The sequence below is a fragment of the Danio rerio genome, chromosome 9, assembly GCF_052040795.2.
Source record: "Danio rerio strain M-AB ecotype USA chromosome 9, GRCz13ab, whole genome shotgun sequence".
NCBI lineage: Eukaryota > Metazoa > Chordata > Actinopteri > Cypriniformes > Danionidae > Danio > Danio rerio.
The window spans coordinates 51062501-51087500 of NC_141029.1; the positions used below are offsets into that span (position 1 = coordinate 51062501).

The 25000-nt window shown below is 35.0% G+C and overlaps 2 protein-coding genes and 1 long non-coding RNA gene across 14 annotated transcripts in view; 2 read left to right on the forward strand and 1 right to left on the reverse strand.

The window, feature by feature from the left end:
* Positions 1 to 833, forward strand: part of stk39 (serine threonine kinase 39) — a 127355-nt gene extending 126522 nt beyond the window's left edge. Inside the window, exon 18 of the mRNA XM_087268526.1 lies at positions 1 to 833. This exon is cut by the window's left edge and continues 988 nt beyond it. The gene's annotated coding sequence lies outside the window, so the exon portion shown is untranslated.
* Positions 834 to 7560: 6727 nt separating this feature from the next.
* LOC147842443 (uncharacterized) lies at positions 7561 to 13641 on the forward strand. The gene is made up of 4 exons (XR_015500128.1): positions 7561 to 11183; positions 11500 to 11740; positions 11883 to 12078; positions 12177 to 13641. It is a non-coding gene; the product is annotated as an uncharacterized LOC147842443 (long non-coding RNA).
* Positions 13642 to 17382: 3741 nt separating this feature from the next.
* b3galt1b (beta-1,3-galactosyltransferase 1b) overlaps positions 17383 to 25000 on the reverse strand; it is a 370673-nt gene continuing 363055 nt past the window's right edge. For 6 of the 12 annotated variants that reach the window (XR_015500020.1, XR_015500017.1, XR_015500021.1 and 3 more), the window contains 2 exons: positions 19261 to 21480; positions 17383 to 18269 (listed from right to left, as the gene is read on the reverse strand). Coding sequence is in view for 6 of the 12 variants with exons in the window: in XM_087268606.1 (XP_087124732.1) it covers positions 20280 to 21275 (996 nt within the window). In the remaining 6 variants the exon portion in view is untranslated. Of the gene's footprint in view, positions 21481 to 25000 lie in introns of all 12 variants that reach the window. The other 6 variants (XM_087268606.1, XM_087268603.1, XM_087268607.1 and 3 more) reach the window with 1 other exon arrangement.

Below are 25000 nucleotides of genomic sequence, written 5' to 3' on the forward strand. Positions count from 1 at the left end.
TAAACTGCGATGGAAACACCTTTACCAAACAAATTCCACTATGCGCATTAAAAAACTCATGTGATTTTGTTATAGAGATCATGTGATGATCTTTGTAAATGTGTGTGAATAGACAAACCAGCAGGCTGAGCACATCGCGTGTCGGCATTTGTCTCCTGAGGCACGAGTAATTTATTAAATAAGGAAAAGATTGACGCAGCTTTCTCTACCGCAGCAAACTTTGTTTTTACTGTTGATATTTGGCGCCAGTTTATCAGGAAATGATGATTTTGTTCTCTTTGACTCGTTGGATGGAAACGATGCTTTATTTGCACGTCTTGTATGCGATAATCCAGTTCTGCGCATAAAGTTAATTTGTATTTTTGGATGGGAACACTGTAGCTACTGACTTAATTTCTTTACTCGTACTAAAGTATAAAATATTTATATGCTGTATATATTGTTTTAATTCTGAAGTTAAAATATTTGTATTGTGCCTATAAACACATCTTTTTTTGCATATTTTATTTATTATAAGAAAATGAAACTTCTGTAAATGGCCGCATTTTTGTTTTTAATTTAGAAAAACAATGCTGTATGATATCAGTAGTTTGCAGAACAAAACAAATGTTTTACTCAAACACACATCTGTAAAGGTTTAAAGGTCTGAAAACATTTTCTAAAACAAATATATAATTAATACATATAACCCTAACCCTAAATATACAGCTGAAGTTGAATTATTAGCTTTCCTGTATATTTTTCCTTAATTTCTTTTTAATTTTTAAACACATTTCTAAACATAATAGTCTTAATAACCAATTTCTAATAACTGATTTATTTTATTTTTGCCATGATGACAGTAAATAATATTTTACTAGATTTTTTAAGACACTTCTATACAGCTTAAAGTGACATTTAAAGGCTTAACTAGGTTAATTAGGGTAACTAGGCAGGGTAGAGTAATTAGGCAAGTTATTGTATATCAATGGTTTGTTCTGTAGACTGTCGAAAAAAAAATAGCTTAAAGGGGCTAATAATTTTGTAATTATTATTATTTTTTTTATTAAAAACTGCTTTTATTCTTGCCGAAAAAAAAAAACGAATAAGACTTTATCCAGAAGAAAAAAACATTATCAGACATACTGTGAAAAATTCCTTGCTCTGTTAAACATAATTTGGGAAATATTTAAAAAAGAAAAAAAAAATCTAAGGTGGGCTAATAATTCTGACTTCAACTGTGTGTGTGTGTGTGTGTGTGTGTGTGTGTGTGTGTGTGTGTGTGTGTGTGTATATATATATATATATATATATATATATATATATATATATATATATATATATATATACATACATACATACATACATACATACATATACATACATATACATACACACATATATATATATATATATATATATATATATATATATATATATATATATATATATATATATATATATATATATAAACAGCCCAATTCCTTAAAAGGACTTCAGTCTTTCATAATTTCTCTAGGTAATCCTGTGTTTTGTCAGTTAAAAATTAATAATATATAAACATCATTACATATAGCCACTCTGTGTTCACAATCTTGACTTTTATGTATATATTATTTATTTTATTTTGCTTCAAATCAGGGTTTGTAAAGTTGTGAACTCTCTGCATAGCAGGCTGGTTGTAATGCTTTAACTGTTTAGTTTGCTAGCACCCATTGTTAGTCTTCAGGTGAACAATTAATCCAGATAAGTGAATCGACGGAAGAAAATATCAACAGTTGGTGGAATCTTCAATTAAAAACTGACCATCTTGAGGATATTCGACATGTTCGCTGAAATATGCATGGCCACGCCCTTCGAGTTGTTAGTTTGCTGCGAATGAAATATAAGAGGAGCTAAAAATAAACCCCGCCCCCTGCTCATTATTCCGTTACAGTTAAAAGCCTGCACCAATTTCCCATTCACACCGACTTTAAAATCCAACCCAGGCTCATTCTGAAAACGTACTACTATAAACATTTCTGGAGAGTCAGCTGTCTACTGACTGACCAATCGACTGATTCGACATCCTCCTTCCCCCTAAACCTAACCAATAGTGTTTTCAAAAGCACAGATTGACCAGCGCTCACTTCCCTAAACCCGCCCGACAGTTTTAAAAAGCAACCCAGAAAAAGAAAAGCCCTCGCCTGATTTTTACCATGTTTTCAGATTTTACCTTATTCTCACCCTGTAGTTTACTTGTTTTTTTTTTTTAGGTTTTATTTTAGGTTTATTACTTGCTTTCTGGAACCATTCTTAGTTGGACTTGAAGCCCATTGTTGTAGCCAGCTACTCTCTGTGTCTCAAGACCGCCGACATACATGGTGAGCTACTAGGCAAACTGGTAACAGCGGGAAAGGCGTTCATACGGAAGTAACTGGTCAGCTGGCAAGCGTGAAAAGGAACAGCATCACACCACTCCATAGCGTTCGTTTTAAAGATAAAATGCTGCCATACATACTTCTGGCTACATATTTTACAATCTCCATAAATGTATATAGGGCTACATTTTTTTAAAAATCCCAATGGAAAAAATGAATGAGAAAAAACAAACTTCCGGAACAAACACACTGAAAAAACTAAACAAAAAACATGGACGATCGCTAATGCACTCTCTCTGCAAAGCCTATCGCCACAACATTCCAGCATCCATTTCCCAGAATTCCAAAAGCAGGAGGTCATCATCTCAGGAGGCAACAACTAGTGAATACAACATTGTTTTCAGTTATTATGATAATAATAATAATGACATTATTGTTTTACCTCTGCTTTCAACAGAGCTCCAAGCGTATTATTATTGAAGAAGCCTTTTGTTTCATCCTCTTGAATCTGGTGCGCAGATCACAGAAGCAGAAACGACTCCTGCTGAATGTAAAAAAGCACATTTCCATCCTGAATGTTACTGAACTGTATTGTACATAGACCTTCGAGGAATAAGGGAATATTTGTTTATTTCTTGTTGCTTTATTTAATTTTATTCTGGAGAGGATTGGACCGAATGCTGCCATGTGCAAATGTACTGCTTTGTTTTGTTTTTGTTTTAATTACATTTTTATTTTATATATTTTTAATTCATTTTTTTTGTATTTTTTTATTTTAGTGTATTTTTTGTTTATTTATTTTATTTACATATTTTATTTTATTTAAATTCTATTATTTCAGTTATTCATTTAATTTATTTTAATATAATTTAAATATATATATTTAATTTATTTTTTTTCACATTTTTTAATTAATTAATTTATCATTTTATTAATTTATTTAAATTTCTTATTTGTTTTTATTTTTATTTTATTTATTTATTATTAATTTATTTTAATTTATTTAAGTTTTTTATTGAATTTATTTGTATTTATTTCATTTTATTTTATTTATTTTTTACTTTATTTAGTTTATTTATTATTTTATTTTTGATTTTTTTTCCATGTATTTTTATTTGTATTTATTTCATTTTTTATTTTACTTATTTATTTATTTTTAATTTAAATTTATTCTAAATATAATTTTTTAATTTAATTTTAATTATTATTTTTTATTTTAATTATTTAATTTATTATTTTTTTAAAATAATTTTATTTTTTTAAGTTTTATATATTTATTATTTTAATTTAATAATTTTTTTCTTTATTAATTTTTATCTTATTTTGATTTCATTTGTTTTAATCTATTGTGTTTTTTATTTTATTATTTTTTATATTTTTAAATTTTCATTTATTATTTTAATTTTTTGAATTTAATTTATTTTTTTAAATATTTATTTTATTTTGACAGTGTTGATGCTTCAATGCTAGAGGTGCCTTGTTTTTATTTTAAATCCGTGCCTAAGAAACGTAGGTAAGAAGCTTGAAGCTGTTCCCCTGACACTTGAGATTTGTGGATAGTATTTTTTGGCAGCGGTCAGCGGCTCGCATTGAAGTAAACGGCTGATGCACTTTGATTTGACGCGGTGCAATGTATACAGGCACCTGCGCGCTTACACCCTACCTAAATACACACATGTACCCCGGTAAAGCTTTGTCATGTGACAAACAAGGTCATCGCTAACCACAACGCACATCTTAATCCTGACCTGTTGTATTTATAAAAGACCATTGATGGTTACAGCGCTAGAATGTGTTTGTTTTTGAACCCACAATGCATTTGTCTGTTAGCAAGCGTTCAGTATTTTGTAAAGGAAACCAAACGTCTGCTACTTGAATGACAGAAAAGCCATCTGTGTGTCTAAACCCAGTATAGTAGCTTAAATGACAGTGCCGTTCGCCAATATTGGCACCCTTGGTATAGAATAAGGATTTGAGAAATGTCTTTGTCTGAACTTTTTGCTCACAACATTAGAAAATAAAAAACTGAACTGAGAAAAAAAAATCAATTGAGCAGGAGAATTCAGTAAACGCCTGTTACTGTTTCTAACTCTGATAAACAAATAGAGTTGCTATTTATTACGACAGTTGTTGGTGTAAAAACCTTGGTGATATTTTGACTCGTTATAGAATTGCAGGTACATTTCATTCATTCATTCATTCATTCATTCATTCATTCTTTAAAGTAGAGATCTGTGCAGGACTGATTTTTTAGTGCTGCTCCCGCTAGGTTTTATTCCGCACCCGACTGCTCCCGCTGTATATCCCACTGCCCGCTTGGAATACTTTTCTACCCGACCATTTAGATCTGGTTTCCAAAATCTTGTGTTTAAGCTGTGTTGTACCAAAAGAGGAAGATAACAGATAAAACTGTAGGTTGTGCAAGGATTGTTGGCTAAATGTCAGTTTTGTTTGCCCCTTTGTGATGAGACGTCGCCTGAGGGTGTACTCACACTATTTACAGTTGCCTTGAATCGGGCCGAAGCACACTTGTCGCCCTTACTGTCTCCCCTGACGGCCCGACTCACATTGCGTGTGAGCACGCTTACGTCATCGAAGATGCGCTGTTCAGTAAGCGCTATCACTCAACACAGTGGAGATTTCTTTAGTTACATCGTTTTACTGGTTTAGGATGCAGTGGCACTCAATCAAATATTTCGCCGAACAGATCCGGCACTCATAAACAATCCTAAAGTCCTCGTGCTGCCGGAATTGCAGATTTGCTGAAGGTGCAGCTGTCGTGCAGTGAGGGGTTTGCGTCTTTAATAATCTACGACAGTTTGCATTCATTAAACAGTAAGAAGGATTAATAAATCCATATGAAACCCTTAAAAGTCACGTCTCATCTTCAGTTTCAGGCTGAGGCACGCTTTGCACTCACACTACAAGCGTACCGCGCCAAAGCCCAAGTGAACAGCGCTCAGGGCCATCTCTTCCAAGCGGGCCAGGGCCGGCTAACTAAACCAAGCCTGAGCCCGATTCAGAACACTTAGGCTGTTTCTTAATTCCAAGAACGCAGAGAACGTTTTTTTATTTTGACAAAATAATCTTGTCAATAGAAAAAAAACAAGCTTACTTTGCTTACCCCATTGGCAGATTATTCTGCTTGTTTTAAAAAAAAAAACTCACTTCATGTGGGCATATTATTTCTTAAAACAAGACATTATGTTTTGCTTGTCTAGAAAATGCTTCTTGATAAAACAATTCTTAGATATTTCGACTAGAAACAAGACAAAAAAGAAAAAATCTAAGTAAGAAAAGCATTTTTTGCACTGTCATGCAAGCTAAAGGTCTCTCAGGCACAGCACATCTCTGCCATGGTAAAGCCCGCTCTGATGAGCGTTATGCAGATGATGCGCACACAGACTGTGCGAATAAAATGCACATGCAGAAAGCACTGGTCATGAGTTCAGCATGTGTGGCAGTCATGAGGACTGGCTGTATCGGAGTTCAATAAGAATAAGGAAATCACAGATGTGCTGGTCTGAAATAATGTCAGGACTCGAGAGCGTCATATTGTTAGAGCGCCTGCTCCTATTAAAATTACACCAGTTACCAACCGCTCCCGCGTTTTATTCGGAAATTTATTCCCGCAAGAATACTGGTCGAGTCCTGCAGAATGCAGATCTCTATTTCAGAAGTTCCTATTCCAGCATATGTTTTATGCAGCGGATGCCTTTCCAGCTGCAACCCAGTACTGGGAAACACCCATATACTCTCATTCACACACACAAACACTACGTACATTTTAGATCATCCAAGTCAAACTCGAGCCTTCTTGCTGTGAGGCAACAGTGCTAACCACTGAGCCACTGAGGCATGCATTTCAAGCATTTTCATTTGTTTTGCTTAATCTGGAATGATATAAGCTGTTTAGTTTACAGTAAACTGAATCATTTAATAATGTAAAATGATGCTAAATGCTTGAATTTGAACATTTGGCTCGGTTACTAATTGTTTACACCACTAACAGGGTCGACATTTTCCACCATTTTGTGCTTTAGCTCAAGATGCTAACCTCGGATACCAGATAAAATATCTACAACATGATTTGAGGTATTTCCATCATATTATTGTTTTTAAAAGGGGAAGGAGAAATGAACTGCAGTATCACAGTAACAGAGTTGACATATAATGAGCATACAGGATATATGTTGGTGTATCCTAAACATTTCGCACAAGTTAACAAGAGAACAATAATGACAGGCCTCAATGCCTTCTAGAGTTTCCCACCAGAGGAAGTGACATCACTTGGAGCATCGGGCACATGTTTTTGCAGTCAGTGCTTTACAGATTGTCATGCCTTTTTATAACCGATGCAACAGTTGACTAGAACATATGGACAGATACAGAAACTAACAAAGAAAGAAAGAAATTAGAATAAACTAAAGAGTATTGTTCCTACAGTAGCACTATATCAGTCTAGAAAAGAGTTAAATTTTCCATCAGTCTTCGTGCCCGATGTAACTACAGAACAATCAAGCTTTAAATGGAACAATTGCCACTCTTTTTTTTTTTTTTTGAGTGAGATGCTAATGGTCTAATCCGATTGAATTATTTATGCTAAGCTAAGCTAAAAATGTTCCCACCAGACCCAGATATCAGCTTAATGGATTCAAAAATGATAACAACATAGGGTCTGCATGCAATATCTATTGTATATATCTGAGTATGCGTCAATACCGCCGCCATATTTGTACAGTGCTTCCTGGAAAAAAGTCAACTGCACTTAGTCAAAGCCAATCTGAAGATGCTGGACTTCAGCACTGCATGTGGGTGTCATAACGAGCAAACAAAGCATAAACGCAGAACATTTCATAGGTAAGATTTTTTTTTTTAATTTTGTTATGAACTTTTGTGCTCAACAAGAAACGTTTTGATGATAATACAGTCACTCACTGCACTGACCACAAGGCAAAATAGCACCAATCTATCCATCGATGTAGAAAAGTGACATATAAAAAATATCTATTATATATATATATATATATATATATATATATATATATATATATATATATATATATATATATATATATATATATATATTTATATATATATATATATATATATATTTATATATATATATATATATATATATATATTTATATATATATATATATATATATATATATTTATATATATATATATGTGCATACACTAAAAAATCTGGGGTTATTTTCTCTACCCAAATATTAGGTTGAGGCATTTAGGTAGTTTTTGGGGGTTAGTTTCTTAGTCTTGGGTAGTGCTATGTAATCAAAACCTGGGTTGTTTTTTGGGTAATTATTGCTAAGAGTTTAATCAATGCAACCCTAGCACCACACAGACACATCAACCCAGCTCCTTGGGTCAAATCTACTCACAACAGGGGCTGACTGGGATGCTATCTATCTATCCATCCATCCATCACACATAGCAAAATTTCTCTGGCCCACACAATCAGGTTTTGCTTGGCCCACATGCCAGTGAATTACGGTACATGACTGGACCAAATCTGACTTCCAGACACGGACCATATTTGGGCCAAGTCTCAGCCAAGTTTACATCTCATAACTGGGCCAGATAGGTTGGTGTGTCACGATTGCAATCAAATTGATAAACCCATGAAGCGTTGTGCTTTAGGCACACTATGGGCATGCTTTTTCTCAAAGTGACCTGATTGGTAGAATTTTTTTCTTCACTCAAAAATTATTTAAATGTATTTTAAATGTGGGTCAAGACTGGCCAAACTCACGTGGCCCACATATAATTTTTTTTAAAAATCTGAGACAAATACTACGTTTTACATCTGGCGCAAATCTAGTGTGCCACCTTAAAGACGGTGGCCCACCTGCTGTATGCCAGTGCCGGATGAATGCCTGCTGCCCCAGCTTTATGCCAAATCTGGGCCAGAATTCTTTGCTACTAAGGATCCATACATCATGCATTGTTCTATCTATCATTCTGTCCATCCATCGTTCTATCCATCTATCCATCCATCATTCTATCTATCTATCTATCTATCTATCTATCTATCTATCTATCTATCTATCTATCTATCTATCTATCTATCTATCTCTGTCCATCCGTCCGTCCATCCATCCATCAGTGTGTTTAAATGCAGTGTTTTCATTGCATTTAAACAAATGAGTAATTGTTTATCATTTGGCTAATGATTTTAAAAGAAAACTAAAAATTACGTTTGAAAACATAACCTATTATTTAAGTAAAAATAACAAATTATTGGGTAGAAAAAATAACCCATTTGTGGGGTTTAAAAAATTAAATGCAATTACTTAGGTTAATTTAACCCCAGATGTGTTCTGTAATATTTACCCAGCAGTTTGGTTAAAAACAACCCAATTTGGGTAGCAACCCTGCGTTTTTAGAGTGTTCTGATCAGCGGGAAAACTCCCAGTCATACATGTATATATGTGTATATATCCAGATGGCCAGTCCTCAACTGTCCCACATTCATTTCAAAGAAGCACTACCCTGTACCAAAATGGCAGCTCTATTGATGTATTCCTTCCAATAGACAACAACAGGGTATCAACATCTAATGTAAATATCTATGGTGTAACTGGAGGAAAATAGTAAAATTAGCCTATTTCCATAAAAAGTGGAGTGGTACTTTAATAATTTGAACAAAAGAACATATTTCACATTTTTTGCCTGTATTTACCAAGGGTGCCAATGTTAGTGGACACTATAAATGATTCTGTTCTGAGCGCAAATGTAAATACTGTAGAACTAAATTCTTTATTATTGTTATTATTATTCAGTTGGGTTGTGTTTTTCTATATACCATGCGTGTTCCTCCCAGTCCCTTTCTGTAATCAGCAATCATAAAAAAACTTTCTGCGAAGGTACAACAAATAAAAGAAATAATTGCTACTATTAACCTGAAGCGTGGTTGTGTTTTGGAAGAAAAAGGATGTTAAGCATATAATGTGATTATGATATTATCTTTTGCCTGCTTCTTTCTCTCTCTCTCTCTCTCTCTGTTTTTTCAGTAATTGCTATAATTTACCACCGGCAAGCCCCCAGAAAGAGATTTCATTACAGTGTTTTAGTGTCTAATCGTCTCCTCTTGAAGTGCTGAAAACCATCAGATTTATGAGAGATTTATGTGGAGCATTTATGAGTGCTTAAACTAGTTAGAGCTGCTGATTTATTCAATATCAAAAATGATTTTACTAGAAAAGCAACATTGTGAAGCTTTCAATGTGTTTTTTTATGTTATGTTTACTTTATTTTATTACAGTGATAAGTATATTTACAAGCCACTTTATTACAATTTACTAGTACTGAGTTGGACCCTCTTTTGCCATCAGAACTGCCTTAATCCTTCCTGGCATAGATTCAACAAGGCACTGGAAATATTCCTCAGAGATTTTGTTCCATATTGACATGATAGCAACACACAGTTGCTGTGGATTTGTCGGCTGCACATCCATAATGCGAATTTCCCATTCCACCACATCCCAAAGGCGCTCTTTTGGATTGAGAACTGAGTTCACAGTACCCAAATGGCCTCCACAGTCACCATTGTCATTTTCAAGAAACCAGTCTGAGATGATTTGCGCTTTATGACATGGCGCGTTATATCCTGCTGGAAGTAAGCATCAGAAGGTAGGTTGTGGCGTTGACACAATGCTTAATTGGTACTAATGGGCCAAAAGTTTGGCAAGAAAATACCCCCCACACCATTACACCACCACCAGCAGCCTAAAGTGTTGATACAAGGCAGGATGGATCCATGCTTTCATGTTGTTGATGCCAAATTCTGATCCTCTCTTGATCACGACTTTGCGTTATTACATTTTGTTATGCGTTATTATATTTTGTTATGCGTTATTATATTTTTTTGTGATCATGATTTAATTTTCTTGTGATCCCGACATCAAAAGTTTTCTCATGATCATGAATGAATTTTTCCGTGATCTCAACATATCAAATTTCTCGTGATTTTGCATTATTGTGTTTTTGCGTTATTATATTTTTGTGATCATGTGTTGTTATATTTTCTTATTTCTTGTGATCTTGATTTAAATTTGCTGCCCCTTCATCATACACAACCATTTGGTTACATAAGGAAGATTGTGTTAAAAAGGTCGGAGTGGGCATCCGAACATTTTCAGTGGCCCGGTCAAACATTGGAGAGATGAAAATGGTAATAATAATTAATACATAAATAAAAAAAAGCAAAAAATTAAGTTGTAAGTTAATAATGGGAAAACAAGTTGTCGATATCACAAGGAAATAAAATTCATATCACGAGAAAACAAGTTATGTCGAGATCACGAGGAAATGAAATATATGATCACGAGGAAACAAATCATGTCGAGATCATGAGGAAATAAAAGTCATATCACGAGAAAACAAATCATGTCGAGATCATGAGGTAATAAAATAAATGATTAAGAGAAAACAAATTATGTTGAGATTATGTGAAAATAAAAGTTGTGATCACGAGAAAACAAGTTATGTCGAGATCACGAGGAAATAAATCATGATTATGAGAAAACGAGTTGTATCGAGATCCTGAAAAAAATTATTATATGATCATGAGAAAACAAATTATGTTGAGATAATGAGAAAATAAGTCACGATCATGAGAAAACAAGTTATGTCTCGATCACAAGGAAATAAATCATGATCACAAGAAAACAAGTTATGTCGAGATCACAATGAAATAAAAGTCATGATAACGAGAAAACAAGTTATGTCGAGATCACGAGAAAATAAAAGTCGTTATCACGAGAAAACAAATAATGTCGAGATCACGAGGAAATAAAATAAATGATCAAGAGAAAACAAGTTGTCTCGATCATGAGGAAATAAATCATGATCACGAAAAAACTAATTATTTTGAGATCACAATGAAATAAGTCATGATAACGAGAAAACAAGTTATGTTCGAGATCACGAGGAAATAAATCATGATCACGAGAAAACAAGTTATGTCGAGATCACAATGAAATAAAAGTCATGATAACGAGAAAACAAGTTATGTCGAGATCACGAGGAAATAAAAGTCGTTATCATGAGAAAACAAATCATGTCGAGATCACGAGGAAATAAAATAAATGATCAAGAGAAAACTAATTATGTTGAGATTATGTGGAAATAAAAGTTGTGATTTTGAGATCACAATGAAATAAAAGTCATGATAACGAGAAAACAAGTTATGTTGGGATCACGAGGAAATAAAAGTTGTGATCAGAAGAAAACTAATTATGTCGAAATCATGAGGAAATAAATCATAATCACGAGAAAAAAAATTATGTTGAGATCGCAAGGAAATAAAAGTTACGATCATGAGAAAACAAGTTAGGTCGAGATCACTAGAAAGTGTCACAATCACGAAATAACAAGTTACGATGAGATCACAAGAAAGTGTTACAATCACGAAAAACAAGTTATGTCGAGATCACAAGGAAATAAAAGTCATGATCACGAGAAAATAGATTATGTCAAGATCACGAGGAAATAAAAGTCATGATCACGAGAAAATAGATTATGTCGAGATCACAAGGAAATAAAAGTCATGATCACGAGAAAACAAGTTATGTTGAGATCACGAGGAAATAAAAGCCATGATCACGAGAAAATAGATTATGTCGAGATCACGAGGAAATAAAAGCCATGATCACGAGAAAATAGATTATGTCGAGATCACGAGGAAATAAAAGTCATGATCACGAGAAAACAAGTTATGTCGAGATCACGAGGAAATAAAAGTCATGATCACGAGAAAACAAGTTATGTTGAGATCACGAGGAAATAAAAGTCATGATCACAAGAAAATAGATTATGTCGAGATCACGAGAAATAAAAGTCATGATCACAAGAAAATAGATTATGTCGAGATCACGAGGAAATAAAAGTCATGATCACGAGAAAATAGATTATGTCGAGATCACGAGGAAATAAAAGTCATGATCACAAGAAAATAGATTATGTCGAGATCACGAGGAAATAAAAGTCATGATCACGAGAAAATAGATTATGTCGAGATCACGAGGAAATAAAAGTCATGATCACGAGAAAACAAGTTATGTTGAGATCACGAGGAAATAAAAGTCATGATCACAAGAAAATAGATTATGTCGAGATCACGAGGAAATAAAAGTCATGATCACAAGAAAATAGATTATGTCGAGATCACAAGGAAATAAAAGTCATGATCACGAGAAAACAAGTTATGTCGAGATCACGAGGAAATAAAAGTCATGTTTTAGAAGAGTCAAAAGCTTATATTCAGCACCTTTAAAGTTAAGTGTGAAGTGATCTACTGAATGAATACAGCATCAGTAACGTCAATGAAGTGACATTTTAACTGTTGGATCTGAAGTCAAAGAGGCAAAAATCACAGTCATCAGAAAACTGTGTCACCATTCAGTGTTTGACAATATTTACTCACGGATTCTGATGGCTTTTAATCCGGCTCTGACAACGGTCTTCCTGGACTCCATCCCATAATACACCCATTTCTGATTGAAAATCGCTTGCTATAAAGCACCGGCTCCATTATGCCACATTCAACAGTGCCAGAGACGGTCTTTATTTGTCACGGGTGCTGACAGAGTTTGGCGAGAGCAGCGTTTGGCACGTCTGGAGCTGCCCAAATGCTCTGCCAAGTGGCACTGTTGTAGGCATTTGGCAGCAAGAGTGACTGGAGAAATCCTCTGAGGATGGAGAAGGTGGGTTCAACACTTCGTTGGAGCTCCATCGCACATTTATACTGTCAGACGTTCAGCTGAAGCCAGCATTTACACAAGTGTAGCGATTGTATTCTAGATGGGTTCATCAAACTTCAGGAAATAAGAGCATCTAAAGGAGTTGTAAAATGAGGACGCTGGAACTCCTCAGTCACATTTCTGCTGTCAAATTTCATTAGAATGGAACGAAGTGACTCTTGTGGGATTTGAAAATTAGATTAAAAAACCGTAAGTGTGATTTAAGTACAGTGCATCGGGAAAGTATTCATAGCGCTTCACTTTTTCACATTTGTTTGTTACAGTCTTATTCGAAAATTGATTTAATTGATTTATTTCCTCAAAATTCTACACACAATCCCCCATAATGGCGATTTAAAAAAGATTTCTTTTTTAATTGTTGCAAATTTCTTAAAAATAAAAACCCTGAAAAATCACATGTACATCAGTATTCACAGCTTTTGCCGTGAAGCTCTTAATTAAGCTCAGGTACATTCTGTTACCACTGAGCATTCTTGAGATGTTTCAGCAGCTTAATTGGAGTTTCCCTGTGGTTGGACATGATTTGAAAAGGCGTACACCTGTCTGTAAAAGGTCCCAGGGTTGACAGTGCATGTCAAAGCACAAACCAAGCATGAAGACAAAGGAATTGTCTGTAGACCTCCGAGACAGGATTGTCTTAAGGCACAAAGCAGGGAAAGGTTACATAAAAAATTTCTGCTGCTCTGAAAGTTCCAATGAGCACAGTGACCTCCATCATCCGTAAGTGGAAGATGTTTGGAACCACCAGGACTCTTCCTAGAGCTGGTCAGTCATCTAAGCTAAGTGAACGGGGGAGAAGGGCCTTAGTCAGGAATGTGATCGATAACCAGATGGTCACTCTGTCTGAGCTTCAGCGTTCTTCTTTGGAGAGAGGAGAACCTTACAGAAGGACAACCATCTGTGCAGCAGGCCTATATGGTAGAGTGGCCACACGGAAGCCACTACCCTACTGGAATTAGCCAAAAGTAAAACTAAATTCTCTGGTCTTATGAGACTAAAATTGAACTCTTTGGAGTGAATGATAAGCATTGAAAACCATTGGAGAAAACCAATCACCGCTCATCACCAGGCTAATACCATCCCTACAGTGAAGCATGGTGGTGGCAGCATTATGCTTTGGAGGTATTTTTAGCAGTAGGAACTGGAAGACTAGTCAGGATAGAGGGAAAGGTGAATGCAGCAATGTACAGAGACATCCTGAATGAAACCCTGCTTCAGAGTGCTCTTGACCTCAGACTGGGGCGACGGTTCATTTTCCAGCAGGGCAATGACCCAAAGCACACCGCCAAAATATCAATGAAGGGGCTTCAAAACAACTCGGTGAGTGGCCCAGCCAGAGCTCAAACCTAAATCCTTTTGAACATCTCTGGAGAGATCTGAAAATGGTTGTACACCGTCGCTTCCCATCCGACCTGATAGAGCTTGAGAGGTACTGCAAAAAGCAAGAAGCAAGAAGAAGCTTGTGGCATCACATTCAAAAAGACTTGAGGCTGTAATTACTGCCAAAGGTGCATCAACAAAGTACTGAGCCTGGAAGGTGCTTTAATAACCTATAGCTTGATTATATGTTGGGTTATTTTTAACCCAAGTATTTTAACTGAGTATGATTTTGTTCTCTCATTCAAAGAAAACATTACAATGACATACAATTTGTTAAGTTTGTTTTCAGTGATCTCAGCTCTGTGAATGAGTGACAATGGTCACGAATAATTCATACTTCAGAAGAGAGTTTGAGCTCAGTTAGGTCTCGAGAACTGCCTTGCTTATTTATGGCTAATGACAAATTAGTGATTGCTATGAAAAGATATACTGCTGATTAAGAGCTCATCTATGGTGGCAATTTGGTTTGGTCAATTCACCTATGACGCATGTTTTTGGACTGTGGGAGGAAGCCGGAGAACCCAGTGGAAACCCATGCAAGCATGGAGAGAGCATGTAAACTCCGCACAGACATATCGACTGGCCTGTTAGAGACTTAGACCAGTGATATTCTTGCTCTGAGGCAACATTGCTAACCCCTGAGCTGTCATATCAAGGAAAAGAGGAAGGAGTAGGGGGGATTCTTCAAGACGAAGATGACTGAGGTAAGTAACTCAAATCATCTGATTGGTGAATCATGCGTTAGCTAATGCGGGACCAGCGGTGGTCAATCATAGGCATGTGATCCTCTCCAAATTATGCTGCGGTCACACTAGAATTTGAGCTTGGGAAATTCTGTCGTACGGCTCTGTGAAAAGGGGCGGGATTAAACAAGATAGTCAGACATTTAAAAATATTTTAAATTTCTGTCCAGAAAGGTCATGTTTTGATCCTCGATTGGTCTCAAGCAGTCAAGTGATGCCATTTCGCAGGTCAGAGTTCACCAAGTTTGAACTTTGCACCGCAGCAACCTGCGAAACTTGATGCATGACCCTGCGTTTCCGGTCTGACGCATTCGCTTGCGTATGAATGGAAGTCTATGGGAGAAGAAGCCCAGTGTGTCCGCAGCTTTATGCTGCAGTCCCAATACAGTTTGTGCATGCAAAATTTTGTTGGACAGCGCTGAGAAAAGGGGCAGGATTAAACAAGATGATTTGACATTTTAAAAAGCAAGCAATTGGTCCATATTTTACATTTCTGTCCAGAGAGGTCATGTTCTGATGCATTCACGTTCGTATGAATGGAAGTCTATGGGGAGAAAAGTCCAGTGTGACCGCAGCTTTAGTTTATAAATAAACTTCACTTATTCCTTGTTACGCAAAATTAGTTCTCAACATCATCACTCCAGTCTTCAGTCACATAATCCTTCAGAAGTTATTAAAATATGGTGATTTAGGGATTAATAAAAAAAAGCTGTGCTGCTTTACAGTTTTGTGGAGACTATAGTTGTTTTCAGGGGTTATTTGAGCAATGTTCAAAAGAACTGCATTTATTAGAAATTTGGGTAACACTTTATAATAACTACACACTATAATTCATTTATTAAGCATTAGCAAATAGTGATTTTATTATCCGTTAAGCATTAACTCTACATTAATAAACGTTAGTAACAAATGCTCTATTCTTGACTTATAACCACAGTTAAAATGTGCTTAAGAATATTATTTTCATACTTAGTAAATTATTTATTTTTCATTACTAAATTAAGTATCCATCTATTTACAAACCAGTTGTATTTAAGAGTTGTGGGTTTTTAGGATCATTCAGAATGAGTTAGTAAATGATTAATAAACTATTGAAATCAACGTTTATAATTCTTATTATTCAGACATATACTAATAGTCAACAAATATGTTAATAAATGCTTTATTAACTCAACTTCATGCAGTTTTGTGACCTAATCTAAAGTGAGGACTATTTATGCTTTATAAATCCCTTATAAATGACAAATAAAGGCTCAAAATCAAATGAACTATAATCTTTGCAATCTTTTCTAAAATGTAAAATTATTGTAAAGTTTAAACATTACTGAATAACAGCAGTGTCTTAATACAACAAAACTGAATAAAACAACAATATAATAATTAAACAATGTAATAAAATGTAATGTTTAAACTCTACAGTGATTTTATTTTAGATCAGGTTGCAAAGATTTATTTTTCATTTGAAGTACAGTTTCATTTGTGTATCTTTAATTGAATAGGAATGAATAATGTCATTTTTCCTGTTTAGAATTTAACTGAGCCTTTATTTGTCATTTATAAAGGATTTATAAAGCATGAACAGTCCTTACTTTAGATTAGGTCACAAAACTAGGTGAAGTGGAGTTAATAAAGCATTTATTAACAAACATAGTAACCATTAATATATGCCTGAATAATAAGACATATAAACAATAATTTCAATAGTTTACTAATCATTTACTAACTCATTCTGAATGATCCTAAAAACCTTCAACTACTCTTAAATACAACTGGTTTTTAAATAATGCGATACTTAATTTAGTAATGAAAAATAAATAATTTACTAAGTATGAAAATACAATTATTAAGCACATTTTAAATGTTGTTATAAGTCAAGAATAGAGCATTTGTAGCTGCAGTTATAAACTGCTTACTAACGTTTATTAATGTAGAGTTAATTCTTAACGGATAATGAAATCACTATTTGCTTTTCCTAATAAATGATTTATAGTGTGTAGTTATTATAAAGTGTTACCCAAATTTGTGACATCATAATTATTTTACTGTCACATTTGATCATTTTAAAGCAATACAAGTCTTTCCATTTCTTTGTATCCAATTTTGAATATGAATGAGCGAACCAAAGATCAACACTTAGGGGGAAAAAGGACATTGTTTATATTTTACGTAAAAAATACACAGTATAATACAACAGTACCAATGGAGATAAGATGTTCAGTAGTTTCACAGTAAATGTCACGTTCTCTTAATACCGCAAAATAAAATAAGAAAACACATGACATTTTCTTCTCAATTAAATCCAATTGTAGGAATAAAAAAACAACTTTCAAGTTTCCCACATTTTTTCACTTCTCCTTCAAAGTGCTTCATTATATGCCACATTTACACTGCGCTCCTACAGGGTTTACCATTACAGTGGATACTCACTAAACGATACCAAGCGGCGATGTCCTCAGATATACAGATTTACAGTATAATAACTACAAACATGAGCTGTTCTGAAGCGATGGTGGTCCACTTCTAGGAGTAAGAAAATAATTTGTATACATCTTCTTATAAATAATGACCTATACATTTCTGTTATCTTTTTTCTTCAAGAAAATAAAGCAAACATGTAAACAAACAGAATGCAGGCGCTTGTCACGTACAGTAAACAAAGCATGGGTTTGCATTTTTACAACCAGAGTTTGTATGTGCAAAGAAAAGTGAATGAGTAAAGGGTTAGTTCACCCAAAAAAATTTGTTGTGTTATTAATTACTCACACAGTGTGGTTTTAAACTCCTGAGACCAACTTCAGAACATACATATCAAATATTTTAGATGAAATCCGACAGCTCTTAAGTTAGTAGGGATGTTATGACAGGAAAATTCTTACACTAGTCAATGTGCACAAATCAAAAGTGAAAGTAAGACCGTGTTGTGGAAAGTTTACCGTATAGGACACATGCCTTTAGAAGTGTATTGCATGCTGTCCAATTTAAAGTACATTAGTACCATGAGCGTATTATCCAGTTAAACTCTGCTGTTTTTTTGGGATTTCCGCCTGTATTTTGCCTACCCAAATGTAAAAGCTTCCCAAATCCACATGCAGAGGTGTAAATACAAAAAAAAGTGGTATCATTTTAAAGAAAACCCTTTACATTTTCATAAAACTAGTGAAAGTGTTTAAAATAACTGTTTATTTGTCTGTGTTATAATAACTAAAAATAGAGGCGCTTTTGTGATTTTTTTTTTATACACAAATTTGAAGGTGTACCTTTTAGGTTCTGTGTGGTTTAGCGTACTGTAATTCATTTTGGTGTTTCCTGCACATTTCTTTAATCATAGGAAAAAAGAAAAATGTCTCCACCATAATCTATGCAAAAGTTATTATATTCCAACTGATGAGAGGTGCTATACAAGCCACAGGGATCGATCATTGTTTTCATAGTTCACTATTCTTTTGTTTGATCAAACATAATTCACTGTGATTGGACCACGTCAGACATATAAAAGGATTACTTATGCACATCACCTCAAAAACAGAGGAGAAATGGCCCTGAAGCACACAGCATAAGGCAAGAGATGACAGCTGTCTGTGCTATCTGGGGCTGCTTAGTGATCATAAATGTATTGTTTTCACTTCTGCGCCATGGAAATACTGTGATTTATTCGGCAACTGTTTGATATGTGAATATAATTCAGTAAATAAAATACTAGAAACATATAAGCTCCAGCAAGAGCTTTCATTTGAGCTATAACTTGTACATGTGTCATATGAAAAATATGAAAATAAACCAATGTAAAATACCCAGCTCGGGTATTCAAAATACTGTGTATTTAAGTGAAAATAACTTTTGTACAGTAGAATAATAACCAAAGTGATGCATATGTGCATAAAATATAGATTTTACACTTTCAAACGAAACCACTTAAGGGGGTCTGGTGCAATGCTAGCCCTTTAAATCTTAAAGCGAAAATCGACAACGTCCCGGGTCTGCACAGTTTAACTGGTTAAGCCTAGTTAACACTTCATAACTTTAAACTTTGGAAGATCGCTTTGGCGTTCAGACTATATTAGATTTTGTGTCTAAATCGCTGTTGTATTTCACACTACGTGGCACTATGTATACAACCAACACACACCTGCAGCTTCTTCATAATGGATGTCAGGCATTCTCCAGCCTCCAGTGCCTAGACTGCAGCTCTGCACAGGAAGTTTGGCCAGAGGAGAAATGGTCGTGCCCAACTGAGCCTGGTCTCTCCCGAGGTTTTTTCCTTCACTTTCAACAATTAGAGATGTTTGTTCCTCGTGTTGTGGAACTGCACATCGATTGATTTGCTCTTCAGTGTTTCAGCAGTGAAATTTACACCACACTGATCTGAACTGGACTGACACAGTTTCAATTTAATTTGCATCGATGACCCTTCTGGCCAATCACAGATATTTCTGTTGAGCTCCTGAACACAAAAGTCATTCAGCTCATGACTTGCTCTCTCATTGGCTACAGCTAGTCACTGTGTCTAGGCATTGTTATTTTAGGCATCATGGGCTGAAAAGTTTGGAAACCCCTGAAATAGAGCAATCAGATTGACTGTTAAGCTACAAATCAGAGCATGAGAACAAAACTATAGTTACGAAATAAAGCAAACAATGCGAGTTAATATAAAACACAGAGAATCCGGCTTCATCGCATCTTCATTTGTGTTCTGAAGATGATCGCAGGGCATCGAAACGACATGAGTGTGAGTAATTAATAGCAGAATTAACATTGTTGCTTGAACTAACCCTTTATGGACATTCATTCAACACATCTGCTGTGCATCCAGGCAAAAAGAAGCACCAGCATGTTGAACCTTTACAAACAAACACAGCTGTAATATTAACACGAATAGCACATCTCGCCAACCGTGATCCACGGCTGCATCTGAAAAACTGCTCCACAGAGATGTTTGTGGTTTTTGTTTTCTAAGAAAGTTGTCCCAAGGCTTCAGGTTGCACTATGGGTATCAAAAAAAGGGCACACATACACCTCCTCAGGCATCCTTCCTAACACTTAAGATGCTTCTTGCTGGTCATGTCATTCCAGATGCGATGCATCTCTTCAGGGGAGATCTGGTGTACGGTGATGACCCGCCGGTACCTGCAAAGACTGTAGGCCATTTTCCAGTGATTGAAGCCACTGTTCTGATATGGGTGGATTCCCAGCTTCCTCAAACACACGCCGACGTAAACATCCTCCAAATGCAAGAGTCTAGTGTGCAGGGAAGTCTTATAGATGAGCTCCGCGACGTCTGCTGAAAACACATATCCTGTTCCAGAGCAAAACGGCGGGTATTTGCTCTCGGGATAAAGATCTCTGGGCATGTACCATTTGCTACGCATGTCCCGTATTGGTCCACCATTAATGACGTATCCGGTGAAGTACCTCCGTCGAGGTTTTGTAGCCGGTTTTAACAGTTTATACACCAAATTATCCATGTTGACGAATATATCGCTGTCTGTTTTCATCACATACTTGGCTTGGTTGCAAAAGGTGGCCACCCAGCGCATTCCCATCAGAGTTTTGAGGGTTAGATTGTGATACGAGTCGATGAAATCCTCGACGACGATGTCGTGAAAGATCTCGCTTTCTTGCTCCACCATCTGATTGAGCACCACATCCGTACTGCGTCCCAGAAGAAACAGCGTGATAATGCGCAGGTCGCTAAATGTGCTTTCGTCGCCCCATGTTTCTCGAATGGCCTGCCGGGCGTCGAACTCTTTGTGCGTTGTTGTGATGAGAATAACGAGGAATGGCACGTTGGTTTCGCATTTCTTGGGCTCGTTGATGATGAAATCAAATCCGTGAGGGTTTAGCGGACGCGTTCGGATGTTCCCGAATGTTGTAGTTGCATTGCTTTTCAACGTTTTCGGAGTTTTTCGTGCTGGAGCGGACAGTTGGTTGACGTAGGATGACGTTGGTCGGGATATACTTAGATACCACAGAGCGCTGGCCCAGCAAACCACCGTCAACACGTAGAGGCATGACACTTTTGAAGGCATTGTGAGGCATTTACGTGCACTTGGAGCTGTAGATGTGGGACGGTCTGGCAGCCATTAGCGACGCTTCCTCAGGCAGAAGTGCTGAAAGCCGCCGCATTTGTATGCAGCTCGACGTCGACTGTCAGAGCTGTCGCCTCTTCGCAGGAAAACGCCGAGATTGTGTTTTGAATGCTGCCTGACACTCTTCTGCATGTTCCACTGAAATCTGAAAAACAAAATAATAAGTTGTTTTCAACTAGTGGCTGGCTGACAACTGGGCTTTTTTCAGTTGAAGTCAATACTGGTGGATTTAATGCGGGTGACATAATATAGTTTAATGACAACAAGTAAAATAAGCAAAGACATATGTTGATTTTTTAATAAAAGTACAAACTCAAGGTCAAAGATGAAGTGATTTTGGTAACACTTTATAATATCTACATACTATGAATCCTTTATTAAGCATTAGCAAATAGTTTATTCAATATCTGTTAAGCCTTAACTCTACATTAATACATGTGTGTCAGCAGTTTATAAATACAGCTATGCATGCTGTATTATTGACATAGTTACATGTATAATGTGCTTAATAATTCTATTGTCATTACTAAATTCATTAATTCATTCATTTTCTTGTCGGCTTAGTCCCTTTATTAATCCGGAGTCACCACAGCGGAATGAACCGCCAACTTATCCAGCACCTTTTTAAGCAGCAGTTGCCCTTCCAGCAGCAACCCATCCCTGGGAAACATCCACACACTCATACACTACGGACAATTTAGCCTACCCAGTTCACCTGTACCCAGGGGCGGACTGGCCATCTGGCAATTCTGGCAAATGCCAGAAGGGCCGGACCAATTTTTAAATGTGGGCCGGTCAGTTTTTTTTATTTATTTATTTTAATTGTTTTTACGTGCAGGCAGCTTTTATCTCTTGCTAGATGTGATATTATGATAATGATAAATAAAAAACATAAATAATAAAAATAAATAAATAAAAAATATTAAAAAATATTAATAATAAATGTTAAGCATTTGGCCCAATCGGCGACGACCGCCTAATTTCAAGATGGGCTGACCCAATCTGAGGTTACCCGGATGTAATCAAAATCTGGCAAGAATGTCATATTATTTCACCATCTGTACACCAAAATAAATAGTGAATGTGCGTGTCCGTGGGTGGTGCTGTGTCGGTGTGGTAATGTGGGCTGATGTGGCTGCAGTGCCAGGGCTGAATTTTTGTCCCAGTCCGCCCCTGCCTGTACCACATGTCTTTGGACTGTGGGGGAAACCGGAGCACCCGGAGGAAACCCACGCAAACGCAGGGAGAACATGCACACTCCACACAGAAACACCAACTGAGCCGAGGCTCGAACCAGCGACCCAGCGACTTTCTTGCTGTGAGGCGACAGCACTACCTACTGGGCCACTGCGTCGCCAGCATTTCTAAATTCAGTATTACATTACTTACAAACCATTTGTATTTTAGAGTAGTTGGTGGCTTTTAGAACCATTCAGAATGAGTTAGTAAACAATTAATAAACTATTCAAATCAACATTTGTATATTTGATTATTCAGGCAAATAGTAATAGTTGATTTGTATGTTAATAAATGCTTTATTAACTCATCTTCATCCAGTTTTGTGACCTAGTCTAAAGTGAGGACTGTTTATGCTTTGTAAATTCCTTAAAGATGACAATTAAAGGCTCAGTATCAAATGAACAATAAACGTTTGCAATCTACTTAAAGAATAAAAGTATTGTAAACTTTAAACCTTGCTGAATAACAGGAGTGTCAAAATACAATTAGAAGTAAATGCAATTAAATAAAATTGGATAAAACAACAACATTATAATTTAACAATATGTTAAGATACAACATTTCAATGTTATTTAGCGATGTTTAACCTGCACAGTAATTTTATTTTACGTAAGATTGCAAAGATTGATTTTTGTATTTGATACAGTTTTATTTGTGTATCTTTAAATTAATAGAAATTAATAAAGTTGTTTATTTTCTTTTTCTCCCCCCTGTTAAGAATATAACCGAGCATTTAATTGTCATTTAAAAGGGATTTACAAAGCATAAATAGTCATTTCTTTAGATTAAACCGGTCGGAGTTGACTTAATAAAGCATTTACTAACATACAAATGAACTATTAGTATATGCCTGAATATTAAGATTTGTAAATGTTCATCTGAATAGTTTAATAATAATTAACTTACGCATTCTGAATCATCTTAAAATAGCACCAACTATTCTTAAAGACTAGTTAACTAATGCAATTTGTAACTTATTAACAACAACAACAAAAAATCATTAACAAAGTATGAAAACACAATCGTTGAGCACATTATAAATGTGCTTATAAATCAAGAATACAGCATGTGTAGATGTATTTATATTATATAATTAGAAATTAAAAATATCATATAATTTTAAAAGCTAAATAATTTCCTTATTTTAAAAAATATAAAAACATATACATGCATACATGTATACAATATGCATTTCATCAAGTTTTGTGTTTATATTTATTCATTTTTTATATGCATTTCATTAAAAAGTTATGTACATATTTTTACAGTTTACCAAATTGTTATTTTTTTAACTTAGAATAACAATTAAATTAATATATATACATACATACATATATATATATATATATATATATATATATATATATATATATATATATATATATATATATATATATATATATATATATATATATATATATATATACATAAGGAAGGAAGGAAAAATGAATAATATAATATAATATAATATTTAATAAAAGCTAAATTGTCCAACATGGATCAAAATAATGATATATCAAGGTGCAATCATTTGATTGATTCAGCTCCATTTATAGCCTCTTAATGTACAGTATTATATGTAATAAATTATTATAATAATAATAATAATAATAAATAGTATAATATTTATTGTCTTTTACAAATAAAACATTTAAACTAAATATATATATATATATATATATATCCATGTTGGACAATTTAGCTTTTATTAAATATTATATTATATTATTCATTTTCCTTCAGCTAAATCCCTTTATTAATCAAGGGTCCCCACAGCGGAATGAACCACCAACTTATCCAACATATGTTTTATGCAGCGAATGCCCTTCAAGCTGCTACCCAGTACTGGAAAACATCCATACATACTCATTTCACAAACATACACTACGGCCAATTTAGTTGATCCATTTCACTTATACGGCATGTCTTTGGACTTGTGGGGCAAACCGAAGCCTTCAGAGCAAACCCATGCCAACTCGAAGAAAACATGCAAACTCCACACAGAAATGTCAACTGACCCAGTCGGAACTTGAAGCAGCAACGTTCTTGCTGTGAGTGTAAACCACTGTGCCACAATGTCGCCCAACATTATATTATATTATATTATATTATATTATATTATATTATATTATATTATATTATATTATATTATACCAAAAAAAATTACTGGCAAATGGGATGCTATCTAATTTAAGTAATTATGCACTAATGTGCACATTTTTTCATACCAGAAATCTAAATATTCTATAAAGCCAAGGATTGTTAACATATTAGAGTTGACTGTTTGTACAGCAGGGGTTTCAGATATTCATAAAAGGCAACAGGAAAAGAAAAATCACCATGTTATATAAATCAGGCAACTGAGCAAGGAAAAATCCCCCTAAAACTTGCAGAATACAGACCAGATTCAAACTGAAATGTTTTGA